Source organism: Phaethon aethereus (genome assembly GCF_964289735.1).
Source record: "Phaethon aethereus genome assembly, chromosome: 2".
Taxonomy (NCBI): domain Eukaryota; kingdom Metazoa; phylum Chordata; class Aves; order Phaethontiformes; family Phaethontidae; genus Phaethon; species Phaethon aethereus.
This window is the reverse complement of record NC_138582.1, coordinates 99,310,779-99,338,300: the sequence shown is the minus strand read 5'-3', so window position 1 is coordinate 99,338,300 and position 27,522 is coordinate 99,310,779. Positions and strand designations below refer to the sequence as shown.

At 42.5% G+C, this 27,522-nt stretch overlaps 1 protein-coding gene across 4 annotated transcripts in view; it reads right to left on the bottom strand.

Annotated features, from left to right (window-relative positions):
- The window catches only part of PHACTR1 (phosphatase and actin regulator 1), a gene marked incomplete at its 5' end in the record, with an annotated part of 312,028 nt that overhangs the window by 39,714 nt on the left and 244,792 nt on the right, over positions 1-27,522 (bottom strand). For 2 of the 4 annotated variants that reach the window (XM_081996841.1, XM_081996842.1), the window contains 4 exons: positions 1,501-1,657; positions 3,788-3,996; positions 12,354-12,684; positions 22,740-22,925. In XM_081996841.1, coding sequence (XP_081852967.1) covers positions 1,501-1,657; positions 3,788-3,996; positions 12,354-12,684; positions 22,740-22,925 — 883 coding nt within the window. Of the gene's footprint in view, positions 1-1,500; positions 1,658-3,787; positions 4,000-12,353; positions 12,685-21,545; positions 21,753-22,739; positions 22,926-27,522 lie in introns of all 4 variants that reach the window. The other 2 variants (XM_081996843.1, XM_081996844.1) reach the window with 2 other exon arrangements.

The window sequence follows — 27,522 nt, the reverse complement described above, 5'->3', positions numbered from 1 at the left end:
TTTGGAGAGGTGAGATATAAAATATTTATAATAAAAATCACCTGGGGCACACTGAGCTGTGCAGAGTCAATGTTTGCAAATGACACTATTTACCTTCATCAGACAGAGCTGTAAAACTTCTGAGAGACCGAAGTAATTTAGGCAAATGGGCAACACAGTGGAAATGCTGTTCAATGTCATTGCAAGGTCAAGCAGTGCACAGTAAGATATGCTAAGAGACAACTCTTCACATGCTTCAAAGAGGTTAAAAAAAATCATAGAAGCACTGGAACCTTGCTATCATGTGCTACTCTCTGGGACCCTGAGCTCCATGTGCAGCTGAAGTCTAACAAGGTATTAGGCTGAATAAAGACTGGACTGAAAAATCACAGTACCAGCAACAGTGTAGCGTCGTCTTGCATACTTTGGGCATCACTGCTGAGGCCCTTCAACAGAATACTGAAGAATTAGGCATTGGAGTTGGCTAAGCCTGATCCAGCACAAAGACTTTCAAAGACAGACTGGAAAGATGTGGTTAGTTTATTTCAAAGAGGGCGTAACAAGGCCATGAAAAAAAAAGCAGGTAAAATATCGAAAGAGGTATTTACCAGGAGCTCCTATTCTTCCTGTCACCACAACATGGTAGCAGTGTTCTCCCCTTAGCCCTGCCTCTGCCCCCCAACCCCCACCCCAAACCAACCAAAAATCAACCCACCCCAAAAAACCCACAAGAAAATTCCCAACAACTCTCTGGGCGTCTTGTGGTTTTCTCAGCATCACACTGGAGGGTAACTAACAGCATTCACCAGCTCTGCACACCGACAAGTTGGTAACGTAACAGTATTAAACTGATTACAGAAATCATGGCTGGAGCACAGGAGATTCTTAAACATTTCTACCTGACTAATTCTTGACTAGAAATCTAGTTTACTAATTCTTGACGGAAATCTTCCACGTTTAATGGCAACCCCTCTATACACCATGCAATACAGAAAACCAGAACAGCTGGTGAGTAACACTGGCATGAAGCAGGAAGAGTCTAGGCAGGGTAAATCTGTCCAACCTGACTCAACAAAAGCAGGTACTGAAGGATGTAAGTATTTTGGATCAGGAAAAGACTCGGCTACTCACAGGAGATGCAGTCAGAAGAGAAAAATCATACCTCTGCCCTTTGGCCAAACTAATAGTCTATCAAATGGCACCTGCAGCTACATTCCAAAATGTTATCAAAGCTCAACTTTTCCCAATGGTGCACTCAAAAGAACCAAATCCACACAGTTCATGCTGATACTTAAGACAACCAAAGATCCCATAGGATACGTCAGGAAAATGAAATGGGGCATCGTATGGGAAGTTATATTGGGGCAGAAATAATGTCTAGAGTCTCCTGGTCCACCCCCCCGGCTTTTCCTCTTGAACGCTGTGAACAAACAGATCTCAAATGTTTACAGATTAAGGACAAAAGCTGCATCCCACCATATATTTCCAAAAGCAAGAATTAGAAAAATGTTCATCTCTTACCTTGTTAACTTTGTCCCAATCTGCTGCCTAAGTTCGAGCCTCTCTTCATCAGTCTGCATGGGAAGGATGTTCTTTTCCTCCAGCTCTCGCTTGGAAGGCCTGTTGCTTAGTTTGATTGCTAAAGAGTCCTTCCTGCAGACTTTCATTGCCAGGGAGCCTGTGGGAGAGAGGAAAGGCTCTGCCAAAGGAGGTGTCATCATTTCATTACAGCATGCAGTAGGCAAAGAAGTGCTAGCCAAGGAAGGATACTAGGCTCTCATTTATACTGATATGGACTATGGGAAAAGGCTTGTCAATTAGCTTCACGTGCTCAATTAACCTCAATTCATATCATAATAAGGCAAAGCTGAATTTGGTAGGTATACAGGAAAAAGAAATTAAAATATTGCTCCATAGAGGGAAGTGAAGAAGGGCTTGTTTCAGAATTGCTAGCAGCATCTGTAGCTTTCTCTAGCACAGTGTTTCTGAACCGCATAATGGAATGAATAATTCAACCTCAGAATTTGTGCAGGCAGCAGAGCTACAGCATGTGGAAAGAGTGGTAACTCTCTTGCAGTGTAATATTAAGACACCCAAGCTAGCACTAGAAGGAATCAAAAGTCAATCAGAAGCAGCACAGGTCTCTATGTACATTAATTGACACTGCTTCTCAGGCAGTGACAGTGGCAAAGACACTGTGAAAACCAGTGACCTTTCATGGCTCAAGCTTGCTTTCCTAGGCTTGCATCCAAAGCAGTCTGAGCAGGGAAGACAGACACAAGCAGACAGAGACACAAACCCATGACAGATTTTGGGGTCTGGCAGTAGACTGTGAGATAGTACAGTTCTGCTCTGTTTCTTAGTTTAAGAGCAAAGACTGCTTCATTTCACTTGCAGGGTAAGGGTGGATTCTGAGGAGATTAAATATGCCTGTTTTAGAAACTTCTTTGTGTGTGTTTTAAAAAGGGTGTTGTTTGTTTGTACTGCTCCCAGTTTTCCGAAGAAAAGAAATCCAAGGGCCTGAAATTTCAGCTTTCAATGACCAGCAGGATGACAAGCAGTTGTCATGCACAAAGTATGTGTGCTGGTTTTGGCTGGGATAGAGTTAATTTTCTTCACAGTAGCTAGCGTGGGGCTATGTTTTGGATTTGTGCTGAAAACAGTGTTGATAGTACAGAGATGTTTTCGTTACTGCTGAGCAGAGCTTAGACAGAATCAAGGCCTTTTCCTCTTCTCACACCGCCCCACCAGCGAGGAGGCTGGGGGTGCACAAGATGCTGGGAGGGGACACAGCTGGGACAGCTGACCCCAACTGTCCAGAGGGATATTCCAGACCATATAATATGATGCTCAGCATATAAAGCTGGGGGAAGAAGGAGGAAAGGGGGGACATTCAGGGTGATGGCGTTTGTCTTCCCAAGTAACCATTACGCGTGATGGAGCCCTGCTTCCCTGGAGATGGCTGAACACCTGCCTGCCAGCAGAAAGTGGTGAATTAATTCCTTCTTTTGCTTTGATTACGTGCACAGCTTTTGCTTTACTTATTAAACTGTCTTTATCTTAACACATGATTTTTCTCACCTTTACCCTTCCCATTCTCTCGCCCATCCCAGTGGGGGCTGTGAGCAAGCAGCTGTCTGGTGCTTAGTTGCTGGGTAGGGATAAACCATGACAGTATGGTATTTTGTCTCCATGGGAGAGCTCTACCATGCCACACCAAGGCAGGAGATGGGTTTCTCAGGTCAGGAAGGGGCCAGAGGTCCCTCTCCAGACTGTAATTGCGATACGGCTATCAATTAACCTCTTCTCTTCTTATCTAAGCCCAATCTTCTGATCACAATCCCTTTCAAAGTATGCGCAGACTTATGATTCTGACATGATTTAATACTTAGTATATATAAAAGCTCTGATTCTCTATCAGTGGCACTTATTTCATCCTCCTGAAGTAACTCTATTGAGCTGATCTTGACTTAAGCCAAACTCTACAGGCCTTCTCTACACCACGGACACTTGGGAAAGTGAATCCAAAAGTCAATTTGGAAGTGAACTAATATAAACCAAACCCAGTCATTTGAATTCTGTCTGACAGCTACCCAGACAAGGATTCATGTAGATTAGGGAAATCACTATAGATTCACACTACTTGTTATTTTGGATTAATTCACCAAGTGTCCCCATGTAGTCAAGCCCTGTGAAAGATGCAAAAGCCACAGTAGAGAAAGAAAATTCACAGGCCTTGTGTTTCCCTTCTGTACTGAGAGTTCAGAGGAAAAAATAAATGAGAAAGCAAAAATAGAATGAGTCTTACTTGTAAATAATGAGTTATCCTCATCTTCATCTTCCTCTTCCTCCTCTTCCTGTCTTGTGTAGAGGCAGGAAGAATCTTCATAGTCGGTTTCATGAGGCACATTTTCTTTATTGTCATCGCATTCGATCACAACAGTTGGCACTTGTCTCATGTCTGGAAGGCCCCCAGGTCCTGTTTTTGTAACACTGTCACCTGTGTGTAAGCCAGAGCTGCTGGGAAAGAAAAACAAATAAATAAAATAAAGGAAACAGATCAATGGAAGACTGAGTTGCTTCTTTCACTGTGTTTAGGAAAGAAGTGGTTTTTCATCCCTTTTTAAGAAGAAACGAGGAGAGGAAGATCTTCATGACCAGCAAGACATTTAATGGGTTTAACTTGAGTATACATTAAAGTTAAGGTATAACACTTGTTAGGGAAAGGTAGGACAGCACGCAGGCAGAAATACTGACAGCCAAGACTGAGAACAAAAGATCTGCAGCAAATGGAGTCTCAAGGCTTAGCGGGAATTGCACCAGCTACTCAGAGTGATAAGCATGTCTTCAGTCCAGTGCCTGTGTGACCTCTCCACCGGCATTGCAGGCAGTAAGGAGACAATGTCTCACCTGAATGCAAAAGGTGGAGTAAGAGAGTGGAGGAAGGAAATGTATAGATTGTAGAGGAGGATTGAGAAAAGGCATAGCAAAACCATGACTTGCACTGTTTGGGCAAGAAGATGTTGATTGACTTGAGGGGAAGGCAAAGGCTCAACCCTCTGAAGCGGAGGGGAACAAGCATGTCAAACTGGGCTTGGAGAAAAGAGACTTTGGGAGCTGGTGAGAATAACAACGGGAGGGAGCTAAAGCCTGGGAGATTTGTTTGCTAATGGTACAGTTACATGTTGTAGGGGCTGCAGTGGTGATACATCCCTCCTCCTGCCCCGGCTGCTCACTCCAGCCAGGTGCTGGAGATCAATCTGAATTGGAGCTAACATCCTATGTCTTCTGTCACATAAAGTGTGATTGATCATTTCCTGCAGCTCACTAGGTTCAGACCTGTTGTCAGTACTGCTCCCATCTAGCTCTGTTTATATGTCTATTTCAAAGTCCTTTATCAAGGAACATATCAATACAAGTAGGGAAGCAGGAATATGAGGAGGTAAAGATCAAAGTCAAACAAAAGGTGAAAGGAAATGTCAGGAACAGAACCAAGTTTCCCAGCCCATTTTTATCTAAGAGCTCATGTTGCTTCTCCAATATTAAATGAGAATGAGAGACTGGCAGGCAACAATGACGGCTGCTCACGTTTATTTGTGACTCAGCAGAAACCGCTCGCTCTCTTAAGTCCCAGCAGAGACAATGGCTGTATAAAAGCTGGGGAACATTTTCCCGTCAGACACCCTTTCTATGTGAAACTCCCATTTTACTTTCCAGAAGAACATGGGTGCGAAACCAGATGTGCTGGCCAAATTGCACTTGAGGCACCCAAATTTGGGTCGAAGTGCTGAATAGCCTCAATTTCCTTGAATAGTTTAGCCTGTTCAGAATACCAGAGGCATTCTGCAGTTGTATTCTTCTCTTTAAATCATTTTCTACCGCGTCAACTTGAAACATTTCCCTTTCTTCAAAGAAATAGTTTTGTTAACTGAAACATTTACTACTGCAGACTAACCAACAACGAGATGCATAGCTTTACTGGATGCCTTGAAGAGAGGCACTCCATTGCCTTAGTGATAATTCATACTACATACAAAGTATGAAAGATTCATGAAGAACCGGCTTGTAAATTTTTGTATTAGACTTCAATGAGTTTGACCCATTTTTTTTTTTTATCCTGGAGGTAGTTATAGAATTCATCAGCTGAATTATCCTAATAACACATGAATGCACTACAGTCTTTAAAAACTTTCAACTACCTTTTAACTTATTGATATGCTTTAATAATTTTAATTTTATTAACTTCGTTTTAAAAATTTGTTTTCTCTGTAACCTATTTTTTGTGTAACTCTTTTTAAGAGGTAAGGTAGTGTCCTGGTTTCAGCTGGGATAGAGTTAATTTTCTCCCTGGTAGCTGGTATAGTGCTGTGTTTTGTGTTTAGGATGAGAACAGTGTTGATAACACACTGATGTTTTAGTTGTTGCTGAGCAGTGCTTACACTAAGTCAAGGACTTTCCAGCTCTCACACTGTCCTGCCAGCAAGGAGACTGGGGAGGCACAAGAAGCTGGGAGAGGACACAGCCAGGCCAGCTGACACAAACCGCCAAAGGAACATTCCATACCATGTGACATCATGCTGAACATATAAACTGGCGGGAGTTGGCCAGGGGGCAGCGGCTTCTGCTGCAGGACTGGCTGGGCGTTGGTCAGTGGGTGGTAAGCAATTGCATGGTGCATCACTTGTTTTGTATATTCTTTTATCATTATTATTATTTTCCCTTCCTTTTCTGTCTTATTCAATTGTCCTTATCTCAACCCACAAGTTTTACTTTCTTTCTCTGCTTCCCTCCACCATTCCACTGCGGGGGAGTGAGCAAATGGCTGTGTGGTGTTTAGCTGCCTGCTGGGTTAAACCACAACAGGTAGGAAGTTAAAAAACCTGGAATTAAATTTCCAAGAGAAAATAAATGCTGTGGAATTCTGTTAACATTGCTAAAAAAAAAGACAAAAAACTTCCAGTGGTGAACACAACCACTAAATCATTCAGTTAATTTTAAAACAACACATACACAGAGACTAAGTACAAGTTCACTAAGTCCCTTCTGGAAGTAAAAATGAAGGGAGCAAAAAGTAGTTCAGCATCCAGGACCATTTGGTGCTTCCTTGTTCTGTGAAGGATGTATGTAGGTTACAGATGCACCCTTATGGGCATGCACGTACAGTAGCAGATATCAAAGTGGTTCACCAGTTTCGGTTACCAAGCAGGTATCCGATGGCAACAAGATTTAAAAATTACCACACTAGATCTTTATTTGAACTAGCTATCTAGAAATAGACGGCTTTTCATCTCATTGTAATTTTTCTGAATCATCCACTTCCTTGATAATACTACTTTCTATTTTAAGCCCCTCATCTTTCCTAGTGTTTTGTGTTCTTCTTGATTAAAATCAGCATTTTCCACATCTTTTTGATGAAGTCAGCTGTCTAAGCAAAGGACTTGTGAAATACATGCAGTATTGCAGTATACTTAAGAAAGACGAATCAAGGTCACTGGATATTTCCATTGTGTATAAATTCCTCTGGGTCATTAGAAAAAACCCGACATGGTCAAGTGGTCTACACCACAAAAGTTTTTAGCATTATTTACCAAAAAGCACACCATTGTTTCAAAGAGTCTATTTATAATCAGCTTCATGTTTTGCAACAAAATTAGAGAACAAAGCTACAGCTAAGTAAGTACTTGGTTTAAGAAAAGTATCTTAACACGTAGATTTGAATAATTCATAGGTGACTAGTATAAGCACTTGCATTTACTGTTGCATCATCTTTATGCGATCAATACAGAAAACAAGTTACACCACTATAGCTTGCAATGTTTCTAGTGAGAAAAGATTTTAATGAAAAACCAGAATTTGAATATATGAATGACTCATAGTACAGACAAAATCTAAAAAGAAAAAAGTGAAATCCATCCTGTAAAATCTAGTGGGGAAAAAAACCACACACTTCTCATCTGTCATCCCAGGCTCTTTGATTTTGGAATAAAGAGTGTACATTTTTATCAGCATGTTTTCAGATCCCCAGTACACTCTTCTGTACTTATCAGTTAAAACAGAAATTGGAAAAAAACTTCAAACCATTGTATATACATTTCTACAATACAGGCATATGGGTGAGAGACAGAGAGAAAAAGCAGAGCTATAAATATTAAGTGTTTCTATCCTCAGGCAATGCTGAAGTTTAGACAAAAAGCAATTCTCTTGACAAGTTTTATGGAAGATAAATGTTTCCAGACTCAAATATGTTTTATAAGATTTACAAGACTCTGGCAGGAATGTCTAATGCATTTAATTTCATAAATCTACAGTCTGAAGCTGAACTGGTGTCCCAGAGGAACTGGTCTCACACACTGTCTTTGTGGACACAGCTATTTTTCACTGCTCTGCCACAGATGCAGTTCTAGCTCAGGGTGAGATATTGCCACTTAAGAGCTCTTTAGTACCTACGTTGAACAAACTGAGGCCTTGATTCAGCTGCGAGTGTACAAGAGCCCACAGAGTAATTGAAATTAATTGTCGTTTTACCAGACAGACCAAGAATTATATAGGCATGGCAGAAAATACGGCTATTTCAGATGAAGAAGCTGCCTCTCTCAGTCAAAATTAAAGATACATTCCAGTGGCACAAGAGGGTTTCTAAAGCTTGTTTCGCTGCTGCTCGTGACACGTGGCTTTTGGGCATGGTCTTTCCTCTCCAATTCAGTTAGGAGGATCAAGTCTTCCATGGATTTTGGTGGCAGGGGTTATGAGATTTTCACCAACTCTTAAAATGCATTCTGAAATGGTAAAAATGATGCCAAAATGCAGAGCTTTGCTTATGCTTGACACATACCCGTGGGGCTGACGGGGAAAGTCATCTGCAGTAGGGCACAAATTGACAACAGAGCTTGCAGAAAAAAGGTTACATGGAAATTACACTCTTCTCTCTTTCAACTTAATCTATCATAAAGCTGGTAATTTATCAGGGAAAATAGAGGCAAACTGGCAGCACAAATGACATGTCATAATAGTCATACTATGACAAGGGACAGATTGACCTTCTGAGAATAGGTTATGAATAGATGTTACGAGTACCAGAAAATGTCTGCAATCAAAAGTGTTACGTGTGCAAATGAACTTCATGTTCTACAGTGTCTGTAATAAAACTGAATTAAAAATCCAGAAATAACTGTAATTTTAAGTCATAAGAACAACTGGGACTTGAATAGCTATTACATGCTTTTAATGTAACTTAAGACATTAACTTATTAATGTGCACTAAGATCTAGATGAGGCAGTAACATGCAACCACTCCTGCAGAAGGGAAAACAGATGTAGAGAAGCCCAGTAGCTTTCTCAAGGTCAAAGGCAGCAAAATAACTTCTGGCTTCCAGAATGAATGAGGGACAGCTCATTTTTCTCTGACAAGCTTCTGGGTCATTGGCAAAGCATTGATTTCAGGTATCAGTCTTCAGATGTTTTTAGACTATCTGAATTCCAGAGACCTCATCTGTGAAAGCAAAAAATCCAGACTGCTAAAGGAAGGGGATGTTGTAGTCTCTTGTTCTTTGTTCCTGTCCACACTCACAGTCCTGGTGGAGGTAAAGAGTTGTAGGACTAAGAAAAGCTTACTGGGAAAAATGTGCAATTGATACAAATTGGTTCTGGATTCAGTGAATATCAACGGAGTTTAACAGACCTGAGGAGCTTCCACAGCACCAGGATCAAAGAAACTAGACAGAGGGAAGAAAAAAAAAATCCCCAAAGGAAAAAAAAGAAAAAATTTAGAGCAGAAAACTGATCGGCACTTGTCTACATGATCCTCCCTTATTAAAACCAAAATACTACTCTAAATAATCTCCCAAATTGCCAGGCTTAGCAGCATTATTACTGCAGCATCATAGCAATTATTCTATAATGTTATAGGATTCTTCGGAGATAAAGAATGAGATCAGCAAAATTAAATGCTGCCAATGAACTTAGTATTCCCCAGGAAGCATCTGAGAGATCCATCAGGCTCTGTCATCCCCTCAAGATTGTCGACCCAATAGCAGTGACCCAGTAACATGTTATCCTGGAAGAAACAGTAAAGCTCAGGATCTCACTGCATATTCTATGCATGGAACAGATGTGAGCACACTACCAAATTTTAAATAGAGAAAAGCAGGCCTAGGATCTGTGTGATTTTAAAAAGCCCTCAAGACTTCTGGGCTGAAGTATCCAATGACAAATACTGTAGCATGATTTCCACTAGGTTTAATCCAGGTTTTATATAATTAAAAAAAAGAACTACTGTTAAAAGTATTAGAAAACAGCAGCATTTTGTGCAAATAATCCTCTCCCAAGTTAAATATATGTACTTTAAAAATCTGCACAAATCTTCAAGAAAAGTTAACAAATGTACTAAGATCACAATGTGGCTTGAAAAAGTAGTTTAAAACTTAAGTTCAGAACTTTAAGAACTTAAGTGTCAGCTCCACAGACCCTTTTACCTGGAAATACTATGGAAATAACAATTACTGTTGCAGAGGAAACAGTCATCACCTACCTTCTCTCTTGTGAATGCAAACATTATTGATTTGTTGTGATGAGGAGAATAACTGAAGTAGTCAATACTTTATTTCAAGATTGAAATAATAGTTAATCAACACAAAAAGACTATGAAAAGTCAACCATCTGGAATATCATGAACTAGAACTCATTTTCAGTTTAAATGTGAAGTATCAGTGCCACAACCTTTTCTTGTTTTCTTCTGTAAAGGGAGGCAATTGCTTTGTATTGGGAAATGAACCCTTGCTTATTCAGTTTTAACAAGCAGCAGAGTTTCAGCTTCAAATTAATAGTTAAAACCAAACAGCATCACCTTCTTTAAATCAATTAAACATATCTGTAGACATAAACTTGATGGATGCCCTGAAATTGGAGCATCCATTGCTGTGGGGCAACAGATGCCACAATGAAGTCATACTCTGAGAGGTCACTGGGCTCAGGATAACAAAGTGCCTTCTACATGTACTGTGCGCCAGACAGTAAGACATCTGACCTATGCTGGGGATGGCATTGGCAGTGCAGCCCCAAAGGAGCCTTTGGGAGACACCAGCTACCCTCTGTGCTTGGTGCACCAAGCTTTGGGGCGATGCAGATGCATCTGACCAGCCCCGCTGGCAATGTGAGAGGAAAGTGGGTAGTCACTGGGCACAGGGGGGGAATGCAGATGCTCTTCCCAATCCTACCACTACAGCCTTTTTACTGATGGGAATAGGAATCTCCCTCACAGCCCTAGCAGTTTTTCCACAGCAGAGGATTCCCCCATGCTGCAGAAACATCAGCCCCTGATATAACCACAGAGGTCTCACTACCCTGATACTAAACTAAGCTGGCAGTGTGGGACAGTCTCTGGTTCCCTGACTGTTTTCCATACAGTAAGGAGAATCTGCCATCCCTGATCAAATTCTTTTTAACTAATACTATAATGAAGGTAACATTATTACAAAGAGGTATTGGAGCAAATCATTAGACATTTTGTCTGTTAGATCAAATATTTTAGCTTCCTGTCTAACAGAAGGATGATCTGATGATCCTAGAACAAGCTGGCTACAAAGCTGCCCTGGGACTAAATAGAACATGTCATTTTTTGGACTACCTTCCCTATTCTGGGACTTGCTCAATTTTCCTCTACAAGACAAATTTTCCAAAGCTTGCTGATCTTGCTGTCTATGAGGACAGCTTGCATTTATACAACATGCTTCACTTATTCAGACTATTTCATAGAATTATAGAATCATAGAATAGTTTGGGTTGGACCATTTAACGTCATTTAGTCCAACCCCCCTGCAGTGAGCAGGGACATCTTGAACTAGATCGGGTTGCTCAGAGTCCCATCCAACCTGACCTTGAATGTTTCCAGGGATGGTGCATCTAACACCTCGCTGGGCAACCTGTGCCAGTGTTTCACCACCCTCATTGTAAAAAATCTCTTCTTTATATCTAGTCTAAATCTACACTCTTTTAGTTTAAAACCATTACCCCCTGTCCTATTGCAACAGGCCCTGATAAAAGGTCTGTCCCCATCTTTCTTATGAGCCCCCTTTAGTACTGGCAGGCTGCAATAGGGTCTCCCTAGAGCCTTCTCTTCTCCAGGCTGAACCCCTCCAGCTCTCTCAGCCTGTCCTCATAGGAGAGGTGTTCCATTCCTCTGATCATTTTTGTGTCCTTCCTCTGGACCCGCTCCAAGAGGTCCATGTCTTTCCTGTGCTAAGGAAGGTTCAGAGATACCCACAAGTGACAGTAATAAAAAATAGTCCCAAGGTGGGTAAGGCTCTTCTGATCAAATGTACAACCTTGCTCCAGACGCAAACAGCTAAGTAGGTAGCTGCTCTGGAATGGGTTAAATACTTACTTTAAGATCAAACATAGAATTTAATTTAAATTAATTGAAATAGTACATTAAAACCCCTCCGAGTGATTTTTAGGAAGTCCTCATAGGCTGTTTCAAGCTAATTGGTAATATTAATCAGATGCCCTGGTTGAGTAGCACATTTGGTTTCTACTGCTCTTTTCTGAATCTTCCACCTCCTCTCCTTTTTTTCTTTGGCAATCCTCCACATAATCGGAGTTACGCACTCCGCAGTATATATTGCAAGCCAGGCATGTCCTGTTAACATCTTCTCCATTGGCTGCATTATCCAGCTCCTCGAACAGGACAATGGGGTTCAGGAAATTCAATCTGTTTCTCCTTTCTGCCACAAACTTGTCAAAAAAGCCTGGAAAGGCTCTTTCCCTGTCTCTGTGGCTGGATTCAAGCACTACCAGCACAACTCAAGCTGTGATACTGATACTGAGGTTAGCAAGAAACAGTGCACATCAACAGGTAATTTTAAAAGTTGATCCATTACCTTTCTAGCCTCTGCATGGTCATGGCTAGTGTTTTGTTGAGTTCCTCTATCATCCGGCACCCCGAAGGGTGAATGGGCAACGTGCTGGACCCAGAAGGCAGATGCTGGCTGTGGCTGCCGTACTGGAGCTGGTGCTGGTGAGCTGCTAACTGGGATGGCAGGACAGTGTGATGGTGCTGAGTCAAGGGCTGCTGGGAGCTCTTCTGTGTGGAATAGGATGAGAGAGAGAGGTCTGGCCCCCCTAAAGGCATGCAAATCATGACTTTCTTTGGAGGTAGTGGAGGTGACAGTTTAACTGGCATACAAGGCAGTTTCACAGGAGCACCAGGATCTAAAACAGAAGAGAGAGAGGTCCTGATGTTAATTTTCATGGCAGTAAGATGGAGATCAGAGTATCTGCCTGGGTGAGCAGGTACTGAGGTTGCTAGTCAACATGGGAGTGTGCACCCCTTCCCTGCTGTGACAGACAACTCTGCACAGCATGCGCTCAGCACTGTCTTCAGAAAAAAGTACCATTGTTTTGCAGCACTTTTGAGTCTCACAAAAAATATCCCAGGGCTGTATGTGCCCCTTAATAATCATGTTAAGCAATGCTTAACAAGGCTTGTAGCACACTTTGATACTTTAAAGCCCTAATCCTCCAAAACAGCCCTGTGAGGTAAGCGCAATGTCTCCCACTCAATAGGCACGCAAATACGGGGAGAGCAATTTGGTGTCTAAAGTTACAAGATGACTTACCACTCTCACTGCTGGAGCAAAAGCTCAGGGATTCCTGATCCTTCTCAGCCACTGCAGTGCAATTACTACAAGTCACATTTCTTACAATTTCGTAATGTGCAAAACATCTGGTGTTAAAAATTACATTGTAGGGCAAGAGAAAAAACAAATATTACACAGGAGTGGTCTGGAAAAACAAAGGATACCGGAGGAGAAAATGATAAAGGGCAGAAGATTGTTAGCATTAATGTATTCTTTTACAGAAGACTTGGCAGGCACTTTTCTTTGGACTCATGCACTGAATTTTAACCTTTTTAACTGTAGGCATGTTCATTGAAACACATAGTTGACCTACCAGGCAATGACTTCCCTGATTTCCATGGGAAATCAATGAGAGGACCACAAGCAAACCTCTCTGCTAGGACTCAACTGAAGGATGGAGATTTTTGGAGCACTGTGGAATGGTTTCAGAAGGGAGAAAAAGTAATGCCAGGGCTTGTAGTTCCCAATATGGGTGTGTGAAACAGTCACAACACACACTGAGAGCAAAAATGAGAGCAGATCTATACACTGTGAGCTTCATGCAACTGTGAGTTTGTGTTTAGGAGGAAGGCCAGGCCTTTTCAGCCTGGAATATGGGAGATGTTTGGCTGCGCAACGCAGCTCTTCAGGCTTGCACACTTTTTGGCCTCTTGTTGCTTCAGTTCACTCTTCTTGCTGTAACATGGTAAAGGAACTGAAGGTCCAGAATCTTCTTTTGACCTGAGAAAGCTTGGGAGTAAGATGTTGCTCTCCAGGTTTCTGAGGTCATCATCGTCTTGACTGACATCAGATTTCTAAAGACCTTTTCCAGATGGTTCTTTTTAGCATTAACTGTCCATCCCCTCGCCCCCTTTATTCTTTCCTCCCTCCTGGCCTATTCTCGATATCGCCTATACTAGTACCCGTATCTACTAGCCACAGTGCACAAGGTTGACACTAGTACTTCCAAGCACTAACACTTCTTGAAAATGTTTAAGGAATGATTAATGTGGAAAAAGACCATGCATGGAGCCAAGCTCAGATATGACACTACACTTTTTTTAGTGCTAGTCATAGCTTCATTACATCCACAGTGCCCACTTGATACTAGTGTTTTTACTACACTAGGAACAACACACTGACAGTAAGTCTTCTCTTTCTTCAAAGGACTTATAGGCTAAAGACATAGGAGAGGCAAAGGGTGTGCAAAGATGAAACAGAGGCATGGAGAGAAAGTGGTCTTCTCACGTTGCAGAGACAGAGAGTTACAGAGAGTAAACCCAAATCTTTTGTCTTTCAATGCACTATCATATCCACTTGACATGTTCTTGAAGGCAAGAATTCTTTTGATGGCTCCACCAAGGCTGAAATCTAACTCATGGGATTGCCAAACCACAGAGCACAGACCTCTCCTCTAAAGCAGTTGTCCTGTACAGTAGAAAAAAAAGACTTTCAGGATTTTCTGTTCAAGCACAGGAAGGTCTCTAAGTTACCGTGTTTTTCTTACATATGTGTTATCTGTGCATATTTCCTCTTTGTATCCTGCGTAAAAAAACACACCGTCTTCAATAAAAGGTAAATAACAAAGAGTAAAGAGTAAATTGTATAGACCCCTGAGAGTAAGGCTCCTATGGGATCTGTAGTAACAAAGTGTTTTCATAAATTTGTGCTCCAGGCAATTTCATTTCTACAGCTAGTCCTGAATTACAAAGACCATACTGAGATCTGCACTTCCATTTTGAAAAGTGCAGCTTTGACTGTTAGTTTTAGATCCTTTTCTGCTGTACCTCAATTAACGCCTTCAACTGACAGTGCCTGGGCCTGGACGCCCCACCACTCAGTGTATGATAAGGGGAGTATTCCTTAATGGTGAATTCAGTGATCCCAAGTGCAGGCTTCTCTTGTTTCTGACAAAAGAATAACTGGAAATATCAACTGGGTTTGCTGCCTTCTGTGATCCTGAAGATTAGAGCAATATTGTATGTTAGAAGTGAGTGTTACATGCCAAATGGTTTAGGTATAAAGTAAACAGGAATGCTTCCATCTTTCTTCTAAAATATAGTGAAAATTTCTTTTCCTTTCTCATGCAAGCATTCATCTAGTGAAGTTGTGATAGAGGCTTTGCAGCTTTGGAGTTGCACGGGAGAACAAGTCTAGCTTAATTATACTGAATAACCACATACTCCATCATGAATCAATGTGCATACTCTGGTTTCCACTCTTCACAACAAAGGTATGGACCTTTAGTTTCCACGTAAATTTAAAGAAATCCTTCACACCAACATATTTTCAGTGGTACTGGCACTGGGTGACTCCACTGGAGACCTGCCAAAAATCTTGTCCATTATTTTTAACTTAAGGCTTTATTCAGACTGACTGTGTTTCACACAAGTTCTTAAGCCTGTCTGAATATGGCCCTAATACCTAAATAGAGCCTTGAAAATGAACCAAAGGCATTAAATCTACTTGTCTGCCCTTCACCTCTGGGAGAACTCTACTTGTCTGTTAAAAAAAAAATGGCTAAAAGGAGAATGACTGCAATGGGAGGAGAGTTCGATCCATTCGCTCAGAAATGGATCGATATATCTTCACCGACAACAGTAACGGAGACCTTGTACTGCAAGTTTTACTGAGTGGTCAGATCAGCAAACATGCTGAACAAATGGAGCCTTGCTCAAATCCCTGGGCTGCAGGCACACTGTTGGAAACTGCGCTACCATCATCTGGAGTAAATGAGAGAACAACTTGTCCCTGCGTGCAAGAGTGAGATGACTGTGCTTTACAGTTCTTTCCTCTTTTGTTTTGATTTCACAATATATGTGATGTATGAACCAGGGGTGGAAACCGTTACTGTCTCCAGCATGGAATATCCATCAGACATGGGCATCTGTAGATGAATAAGAAGCTGGACAGTGGAAATATAAACAAGGAATCTATGACAAGTGTCTTCTCAGTGGAACACTACCAGAGTCTTAAATCACTGCACAAAGCACTCATGTGACAGATGAGAAACAAACTGTGTGAAGCCCTATGTGCAAGTCTGTTTAATCTCTTTCGGCTGAGGTTCTTCACGCTCAAGAGAATAATGAGCAATTTTGCAAGATGTTGGCTCCCAGCAGGGTTGTGACCACTCAGTATTGTGCATGGCTAAGTAATAACTGTGCCAGAATAGATGAAAGAGATGTTAGACATAGAAACCTTCCCACTGCTAATGACAATTAATTACTTAAGAGATAGTTGTGGATGCCACAATATTTGCTGCAGGTCAGCCCTTACCCCTTCCATATAGATAATTTTGCTAACACCTACAGTTGCTGCATTTCCTTTTAGGTTTTCAGGAGACAGATAAATATACTTTTATTTGCTGCACAGAAGGTTTGCTCATGTATGGTTCTTCTGACATGTTTGTGGTACACTGGAGCTGTACACCAAGTCTGATGCTTCCTAGCCACTGAACGTGGCTGAAGAGTTGGCTGGCACATGTTGCAGGTACAGCTGTTGCAGACAGAGTGCTAGGAAGTTCTGGATGTATGGCAGCAAATGCTGCTCCAGCAAGGCTGGCAGAAAAGCTCATTAAAATACTCAAATTCTGCCTCAGCACAACTACTGCATGGAGGAAGAGGGCATGCATGCCTGTGAATCTTGGGCTTGTGGCAGAGCTGGCTGTGTTTGCTATGCTGCCAACAAGAGGCCAACAGCCTCCTGGGTTGCATGAGTAGAACCACAGCCAAGAGATCAAGGGATTATTCCCCTTCTATTCAGCACTCCTTAGACTGTTTCCAGATTATTGTGCCAAGCCTAGGATCCTCCAGGAAAGACAGAAAAATCCCAGAATGAGTTGAGCAGAGGGCTACTGCAATGGTCAAGGTCTGGAGCACCTGACCTGTGAGCAGAAGCTGAGGGACTGGGGCTTGTTCAGCTTGGAGAAAAGATAGCTTGCAGGGGGGGGGGTACTTAATAGCAACTCTCCAATAGCTGTGAGAAGGTTATAGGTAGGATGGAGCCAGGCTTTTCACAGTGGTGCACAGTGGGAGGAAGAGAGACAGTAGGCAAAATTTGAAACAAAAGAGGTTCAGGACTAGATTATAAGGAAAACAATCTCCCCCATGAGAAGAGCCAAACTGTGGAACAGGCTTGACAGACAGGTGGTGCAACTGGCATCCTTTGAGGTTTTCAAGACCCAGCTGGACAAAGCCCTAAGCAACCTGGTCTGATCTTGTAGCTGGCCCTGCTTTGAGCAGGAGGTTGGACTAGACACTTGCTGAGGTTCCTTCCCGCCTGAATGACCTTACACTATAACCTTTGCTGTATTATATACAAGTAATACAACCCAGCATAAAGTTAATGAGTTACTCTTTAAATCCCATCCAAGTAATTAATTCTGTAATGTTAAAAAAAATGTGCAAAAACCAGCATGGCCTGTTGAGGGAGCTCCACTGTGGAAGTGAGGTGATGTGCCTGATTATTTGCTGGTAGCATTTGGACAAGTAGCTTTTACTTTTTCAGGTCTTCTCTCTGGGAATCACTTGTGCCTGAACAGGGGGAGTCTCTTTTCTTCTTTCAATGAGTTTTTTGAACAGATTCATAAAGACAAGTTAAAAACTGTTCTCAAAATTTTGCCACGCATCTCCTGATGACTACAGCAAGCTCTGCAGCCATGTCTTCAGGGAAGATTCAAGACAGAAATTCTTTGCTGCTCTTCTGCACCATGTATGCATCCAAGGTTCAAGTTGAATTTGGAGAATGAAAGAAAAGCATGCTTAGCCTAAAGGTTGAAAAGTACAGCTCTGCATGAATTCACATGGAGAGCCTTGAAGAGGGTTTCAAAGATGGAAAAAAATTAATTAATTTCAGAAAACATTGTCTGTGCTGGTGAGAAGTAACAGCTTAATGAATCAAGATCAAAAGGAGCTTTATACCACTGAGGTATATCATCTATCAAATCAGATATGACCAGTCTTCTTGTCACTTTTGGCCATGAAAGCTTTTATGATAATCTGGGGACTTTACCCCAGCAGTCCAATTAAATTTGGTCCCAGGTGATTATTTCCGTTCCTCCCTCATTTTCAATGAAGTAAGGGGGCTGCAAGTGTTGTCCTAAATGCCTGAATTCTGCATATGGATATTTGAGAATTGAAATGATGAAAGAAATTCTGTCCGTGAACGTTGTCTAACAATAATCGTATCTGAAAACCAGTAGAAGGCTCACCGTGAGGTAAATGGCTAACAGCAAATGCGGAGCAGTGAAACAACGGTATGAAAACAGCTAAGGATCATGTTTTTCTCTTAGGGTTGCCCATCTTCTAGGGCTGCATGGTCACTTCCACACCCAGTGCTGTGGTATGGACATTCCCTGTGGGAGGCAGTGTCATCAAGAGCTTGAGAGATGACGTGAGGCAAAGTACGGAGCACCTTCTGCAGTTGTGGTGGCAACACTCCCGGTGGCTGCTCTGCAGTGTGCTCTTAGCTCTGTCCCCGTTCCTGCATGGCCCCGTCCCCACAGTACCTCAGCCTCAAGAAGCAGCATGCCAAGGTTGTGTGATTTATATTTGCTAGAGGCAATTCTCTCTTCCTGTCACTGTTAAAACGGATTTTTCCTTTTCATTCTCTCCAAAATTAAATGTGCTTTTACATGTTTATTTTAGGCCTGCTCTTTTATGTATGTTTCTTATTGAGGGAAAGGCCAATCTTTGTCTTGGCATAGGCAGATAGATGCTTGAGATGGTTCACAAACACTTTCAGAAGTGAGGAATGTTTTGTTTCCATTTCTAAAACCTGTATTAAGTCCTTTGCCAAACCCTGCAAGTCAGGCTTCATGCACTTATTGAAGAACTTTGGGATAAGTTCACAGCAATAATGTGATTAGATTCAAAGGAAGCTTTTCTTTCCTCAAGTTTTGTATTTAAAATATTTCTCTTCTATTTTTTTCCTGCTGACCATGCCTGTAGTGATTTTATAATATAGATTTGTATAAAACATTTTTCTATTATATAGATATACATATGTACACATACACATATACATATATACATATCTTAAGGCAAAAGTTAAGAGGTGCTTCTGCATTTTCAGATGTGTACCTGAACCCTTCACAAGATCACATCTCCCCTTGCAGTCTTCTGGAACAGAGCTAGCAGACCATTAAACCACTCTCACTCTCCATTAGTCATGCACAGTATGTCTTAATTTGTCCTTCAACCTTCTCACAAAATCTTCAGTAAAAAAAGGGTATGCAACAAGAACAGAAAAGTCCTCACCTCAAAACACCAGAATTCATATTTTACTTGTTTTCTCACACACAAGCTGAGGGTGTCTCTGGAGTAATTAGTAAAAGAATAGCATTAATTCTGCTTCTCACTGATGAGGGTGCTTCATTAGAATTGATTGATCATTTCCAAAGATTATACACAGCTAAAACAATTACCAGTGGAGAACACAAGGCACTGAACAACATGTATATCCTTTAGACCACCAAAGTAAATGGACCCTGAAGAATAAGTTTAATACTTTTATTTATAAGGTATTGTATAAATGAGGCTTTCAGTTCTGCCAGGAATAACTGCCAATTAAATTAGGCCCCTATTGACTAAACCTGAATCTCTGTTCCTTTTCCCCGAGGGTTCTATATATTGAACGTACAAGAGTCTATATGCACATACAAGAATTTACTTAGGACTGGATGAGAGATCACTAAAGGCCACCACAAAGTAAGAGAAGTCACAGTTCTGTTTCACTTTAATTGGAAAGTTGTCACCATCAAGCTTACTCTGATAGCTTGAGCCTGATTCTACTTCAAACAAAATTTCCAGCTACAAAAAAAAAACCCCACACCAGAAGTCCTCATCCTCTGATTCTTCTGCTATCTCTTACAAATGAAAGGCTTATGAATTAAGGACATTTAGTACCTGAGTTTTTTTCCTATGCTATTTTTCCTATGCTATTCCTATTTTTTTTTTTATTTCTTCTATGTTGGCCTGATTTCTGAACAGCTTCTCGTAATTAGGACAGAATATTATGGGAGATCATAGGAAGCTGGTTTTGTCCTCACCTGAAGCCATTAATACTGCTGCCTGGCTTTCCAGGCTGCAGAACTGCCCATTCAGTTTGTAGTACAAGGCACAATATTAACCGTTATGTGTAGATTTTGGCAGGCAAGAAAGTAAAGAGATTTCACATAAAATGAACAAAACTATACAGAACAAAAATGTGTGGTCATCCAAACAGAAACATGAAGAGACTACATAGAGATATGACAGAAAACCAGAACATGCTCTTTCCTAATGAGCTCTTTCCTGATATATATCTTAACCTGAATAAAACGGATATTAGCTGCCAGGGAAAAAAAAAAAAACCAACATCTAGAATGCATTAATGTGGACTGAGCATTTCTCATATCAGCCCTGAAAAGATCAGGGCAGCATGAACACAAGAAGATCGGTAGCTGCCCCAGAACAGAGATGCACCACATCTCCTCTTGAACTCAGGGTTCTGAGGTGCTGCCTCCTGGGCAGCAGCTGCAATTATGAGCGGACTGTTCAAAAGGTGCAGGCAAGCATTTAGGGAACCTTTTTTGGTTTGTATAGATGTAGCCATCCTTCGCTTCAGTGGTCTAAATGAGAGACTGGAGAGAAGCAGACCCAGCAATCCTCTTTCCACATGTACCTAGAGCTTTGAATCCCAAAAAGCCTGGGCACTTGTGATAACATCTGGAACACAGAAAAGGAGCCTGTATTGTACTGTTGCTAGCTGCCATGCAGTGAGAGATAGACTGCAGCATAAACTGTAGGATACAAACTCCTGGTCATTGGGAACTGAAGCTGCCCATCGTCATCAGGACTCACCATTGGGAGAGGAGTCATCAGAGCAGGGTGGGAAGGAAGCATTTAGGCAGGTAGTGTGAGCAGGGAAGCAAAATGGCGAGAAGCCATGGGATAGAATGGTCTGTGTAAGGATCGGGGGCCAAGTGAAAGACAAACATATAGAAAGATACAGGGTGTGTGCAGGGGGACCTGCCCAGAAGGCAGTTGAGGGGAGAAGCAACAAAGGACAAAAGGAGAAAGCAAAACTCTCCCTTTCCTCTCAATCCTCACCCCTTTCCTCATTAAAGGCATTTAAAGATACCCTAGTATTTTCCTGATACTTTCTTTCCCATCAAAGCACATCCTGCAATTTTTGTGGTGATGGTAAGTCTTGATGAAGAAGAGTGAGGAGGGTTAGGAAATGCAGTGGTGGTCTTAGGTAATTACAGCCGAGAGGGGAAGTGCCCTGAAGCAACCTTGATGAAAGCATAGTCTGAAAATGCTTCATGATCCGGGCCCTAGGTACAACACAGATACATTACCAATACACATGTGCATTACAGAAGGAAGAAGGACAACTGAGAACCTTGCTGTAAGGGCAGGTTTTTCCTATAAGGGAAACAGTGGTGCTGAGGCTCCAGGAACACCTACTTACCAGTTAAGTGGCTGGCAATCCTGGCAATAGGTTTAGGAGGCAGGGCAGGGGGCTGTTTGAGGAGGGACAACTGTTTCACTGGGGTGTCCTCATGGTCTCCAGGGAAAGCGGCAGATTTTTTGGGGGGAAGTAGCAGGACTGGCTTAGCTGTAGGATCTTGGGAGAGAAGGATGCCGGATTCATTGGATGTGGGGCTCTCTTCAGACACTGGAGGACACAACCACATCATAGACGCAACAACGTTACGAGCAAAGCAGCAGCGGATACAGCCATAGAAAAGCAAGCGCAAGCAATGCAGATTAAGAACGACTAATTCGATTTCACTCAAACATCATATAACATGGAAAGGAGGAGAGAGAGGGAGAGAGAGAAAGAGTAACACACATCTACACAACAATCAAATTTCCCATTACCTCTGACAGAAGCCAGTTCCCTTATGCCAAGCTGGGACGTATTCCCACAACTTGAACATAAATCAAGAGTCTTAAAATGCCACATCTCAGACCGTCTGTCACCACAGCTTGCTCAGGACCAGATATGTTAGCAGGTGGTCTCTAAACTTATCCTATAAACGTAAAAGCACCTCAAGGGGGCCTACTCCATTTCAAAGAGGCCACATAGCTGTGCAAGATCATGGATGAACACTTCTACCAGTCACTTTCTTCACTTGACCTTCACTGACAACTCTCAGCATTAAGTGATGCAGAAAGAGGAGGTAACCTAGATGTACAGCGTTGCTGTCTCTCTGCATGGGTTGGGGAAGAAGCACAGAGAGCCTCATCTAGGGTAGGGCAGCTGGCTGCGTTAGCTACTGAAAGCTGTGTGGTTATGAGTGTCACCCAACACCACCCAGCAGGGAGAGGGCATGATGTTTTACCCCAGGGTTTAAAAATGTTGTCAGCTCTCTGCCCTAGAGTTCATCGGCACAGCTGAGATGTAGCCACAGTTAGAAATCTGCTCTTAAATGTTGACAAAGTGCAGGTTACTTGTCTAGAAATAGAGGTTACTTCTACGCCAAGTCAGTAAAAATTTCTGACGGAGCATCCGCTGACAATCTGTATGCTGTCACGTTCTCCATCACAAGACCTTGGTCTTCAACAAGGATTTCTCAGGGCTAGACACCAAATGTTAGAATTGAGAAACTTGTTTCGAACAGCTTAGAGTAGCTACATCATAATGTAAACAAGATGTTACCTGTCCCATCCATGATCTCTGTGGTTGGGAGCACATCATACGAGCAGGGTTCCCCAGATGCTGGCCCTGACTCCAGTTCTGCTAGGGCTGGCAGGGATACCTGGCTGGAGCTCAAAACTTGCCCAGAGCCCAGAGGCTGCCCGTTCTCCAAAGCTCCTTCTTCATTTGGTATGGAAAGTTCCCCATCTGTTCATAGTTAGAGGAAAGCAGAATGACAACAGAAGACACGTAAATAAGATGCATAAAGAATTTTAAATGAAATCTGCCATCTCTATTAGCTTGCTTGCAAATAAGGAATCTGAACTGAGATCTTGTATGTATACAGCAGACACAGGGATAGGGATCAAAACAATAAGGTTTGTATCTCAAAAAAACAACTTGTGCAGAGCCATTTTTGGAGATGTCTGATGTTCTGTCCACAACATTTCACAGAAGTCTGACAGCATTCCACTTGCCTTAAGGGGTTATTAAGATTTGGGAAAGATCTGTCAAATATCTGTGTTGAGCCTTTGCTTGCCCGAGGATGGTCATTATGATCCATGGTCTAAGCTGGATGGTTCCTCACCATCCTCCATCCATGGGGCCATGCAGCCCCAGCCAGGGCCACAAAATCTGTTTTCCCTCTGTCTCTGTTGAAGCTGGGAAGTCAGGAATGAGAATGGGCTGGAACTGAAGCTATGGAGCTTTATTAGAGAATACTAACATACACAGTATGTAATTTAGAATATTTTAATAACAACAAGAACTATTTTCTTCCCTTACACACAAGCAAAATCACAGTAGTATTTCCCTATTTTACACACAAATAAAAACATTACAGCTCCCAGCATCAAGAGTTTAAGTAAGGGAGAGAATAATTTTTATAGTCGCCTAGTGTAATGTCTTGATACTGGGATATAGCAGATTCCAGTTAGAAAGCCTGTTTTTAAAGTTGTTATTAATAAACTCCTCTATCAGCAAAATTTCTGTAACAGCAGCTGGTAGTTTCTTTGCTATCAAACACTACTTCACATTAGAAATAATAAAGAACAGAAGCGAGGGATCAGATCATTCTCTATAGTATCAACCTGCATGATTTTTATCTCAGAACTTTTTATGCACGGCACTCTGGTACCTGGAGGCAATGACTACGTGGTTATCTCAATTACAATTTTATAAAGGAAAGTGTTCAGTCCCTATGGTTATGAGTGGAAGCCTGAAAATATAATCGGAATGTGACCTGTAAGGCTAAAAACCAGTAGGCAAATGGAGCCTAATTTTACCATGCATTTAAATTATTTTTTAAAGTCAAACTTGGGATTTCAGGATTTGGTTCTTGATTTTTGGGCACCTCTATTACTGCTCAATGTACCAACCAGAGATGTACATCATTCAAATGAATGCACATTTTCCCCTCACAGGGCTAAGATGTGGCTAACACTTTGGAAAACAATACTGAAAAGAGAAAAAAATTAAGTGTCACTTAAGCATCAGGACACAGCGATTAACAAGTCTGAAACTACATCATCTGATAAGTATTCAGAATTATGTTTCTGCCTTTCAAAGCTTCTCTACAGCAAATTAAGATGGTCTCCTGCTTATTTTGGAATTATTAGAAATACGAAGGTCTTGACTTTGTTTTTGTTGGAGGCTTTTTAAAGACCTAGAGAGCTATTATGGTATGCAGCCTGTCACACTAGACTGAAACGTGACCCACGGCTTTCAAAGCAATCAACTGAGCTGGCTAAAATGTGGCAACATTAATCATAACTGAAGGTTTTGGCCAATTGTTTGCAGCACAGTCTCCCTTCTAACTGCTGTGGTCATTCAATACAAACCTGTTTATTTCCCTAGGCAGCAAAATCAAACAACAGTTCAGCCAGTATTTAAGCTGAATGTTTTTTGACTTGGCTGTTTGGGTGGAAATGATATGTATTCTGTGCTTGCTCTGTCTCCCTCCCTCTCTGTCTTATAAACACACACTTTTATATGTGTTTGGGATAGAGGCTGCTGTCTCAGTTACCTGGTTTCATGAAAGAGGGTAACTTGCTTATGCAGAGCAACTGTTTCTTGAATGAAAGGCAGTGATTGTGTCCAGCAATATTCATTAATTCAGTGTAAGACTGAATTTGACCATAACTGTGTGCACACAAAAAGCATGCATGATAAAACCAATAACATTTAGTTTTTGGAGGGATGTCTGCACATTTTTCACAAAAACACAGAATCACTAGGTTGGAAAGGACCTTCAAGATCATCAAGTCCAACCATTAACCCAGTGCCACCATGTTCCCTAAACCATGTCCTGAAGTGCCACATCCACATGTTTTTTGAACACTTCCAGAGATGGCGACTCCACCACCTCCCTGGGCAGCCTGTTCCAATGCCTGACCACTCTCTCAGTGAAGAAATTTTTCCTAATATCCAATCTAAACCTCCCCTGGCGCAACTTGAGGCCATTTCCTCTTGTCCTATCACTAGTTACTTGGGAGAAGAGGCCAACACCCACCTCACCACAACCCCCTTTCAGGTAGTTGTAGAGAGCGATAAGGTCTCCTCTTGGCCTCCTCTTCTCCAGACTGAACAACCCCAGTTCCCTCAGCTGCTCCTCATAAGACTTGTGCTCCAGACCCCTCACCAGCTTCACTGCCCTTCTCTGGACACGCTCCAGCACCTCAGCGTCCTTCTTGTAGTGAGGGGCCCAAAACTGAACACAGTATTCAAGGTGCGGCCTCACCAGTGCCGAGTACAGGGGCACAATCACTTCCCTACTCCTGCTTGGCCACACTATTTCTCATACAGGCTAGGACGCTGTTGGCCTTCTTGGCCACCTGGGCACACTGCTGGCTCATATTCAGCTGGCTGTCAACCAGCACCCCCAGGTCCCTTTCCACCAGGCTGCTCTCCAGCAACTCCTCCCCAAGCCTGTAGCGTTGCATGGGGTTGTTGTGACTAAAGTGCAGGGCCCTGCACTTGTCCTTATTAAACCTCATACAGTTGACCTCTGCCCATCGATCCAGCCTGTCCAGATCCCTCTGCAGAGCCCTCCTACCCTCCAGCAGGTCAACACTCCCACCCAACTTGGTGTCATCTGCAAACTTACTGAGGGAGCACTCGATTCCCTCATCTAGATCATCTATAAAGATATAGAACAAGACCGGCCCCAGAACCGAGCCCTGGGGAACACCGCTTGTGACCGGCCGCCAGCCGGATTTAATGCCGTTCACCACAACTCTCTGGGCTCGGCCATCCAGCCAGTTTCCCTACCCAGCGAAGAGTGCACCTGTCTAAGCCACGAGCCACCAGTTTCTCCAGGAGAATGCTGTGGGAGACGCTGTCAAAGGCTTTACTAAAGTCCAGGCTGACAACATCCACAGCCTTTCCCTCATCCACATGGTGGGTCACCTGGTCATAGAAGGAAATCAGGTTGGTCAAGCAGGACCTGCCTTTCATGAACCCATGCTGGCTGGACCTGATCCCTTGGTTGTCCTGCACATGCCCTGTGAGCACTCTCAAGACCAACCGCTCCATAATCTTCCCTGGTACAGAGGTCAGGTTGACAGGCCTGTAGTTCCCAGGATCCTCCTTCCGGCCTTTCTTGTAGATGGGCGTCACATTGGCCAGCCTCCAGCCATCTGGGACCTTCCCTGTTAACCAGGACTGCTGATAAATGATGCAGAGTGGCTTGGCAAGCTCCTCCGCCAGCTCTCTCAGTACTCTCAGGTGGATCCCATCAGGCCCCATAGACTTGTGGGTGTCCAGGTGGTTTAACATATCCTTGACTGCTTCCTCCTGGATTATGAGGAGTACATTGTGCTCTCCATCCCCATCTTCCAGCTCAGGGGGCTGAATACCCTGTGGATACCTGGACTGGCTATTAAAGACTGAGGCAAAGAAGGCATTAAGTACCTCAGCCTTGTCCTCGTCCTTGGAGACAATGTTCCCCGCCATATCCAGTAGGGGATGGAGATTCTCCTTGCCTCTCTTTTTGTTGTTAATATATTTGTAAAAACATTTTTTATTATCCTTTACGACTGTGGCCAGACTGAGCTCTAGCTGGGCTTTTGCCTTTCTAATTTTGTCCCTGCTTGACCTAAAGAGATCCTTGTACTCTTCGTGAGTTGCCTGCCCCTTCTTCCAGAGGTGATAAACTCTCCTCTTTTCCCTGAGTCCCAGCAAAATCTCCCTGTTCAGCCAGGCCGGTCGCCTTCCCTGCCAGCTCTTCTTACGGCACATGGGGATCGCCTGCTCCTGCGGCTTTAAGATTTCCTTCTTGAAGGCTGTCCAGCCTTCCTGGACCCCTTTGTCCTTCAGGACTGTCTCCCAAGGGACTCTCTCAACCAATGACCTGAACAGGCTGAAGTCTGCCCTCCAGAAGTCCATGATAGCAGTTTTGCTGACCCTTCTCCTTACTTCGCTCACAACTGAGAATTCTATCATGTCGTGGTTGCTAAGCACAAGACGGCCTCCGACCACCACATCTCTCACCAGTCCTTCCTTTTAATGAAGTAGGATGCCTATCATAACATGCTGGGCACCTTGAAATCTTACTGTCTTAAGTGCACCTTGCGCATCTCAAGGTACATTCAGCATCATTTAAGAAGATATCGGTCAAATGACCCGTTGAAGGTTTATGATTGTGAAAAAGTAAAAGGTAAGATAAAATTTTGGCTTTCACTTTTTGTCATAACAACAAGCAGGACAGCTTTCTGTAATGACAGCATAACCTCTTTTAATTTTCCCTCTGAATATCTCCAATCTTTATTTAGACTCTAAAACTTGTTCTTGGATTTGACTGAAATCA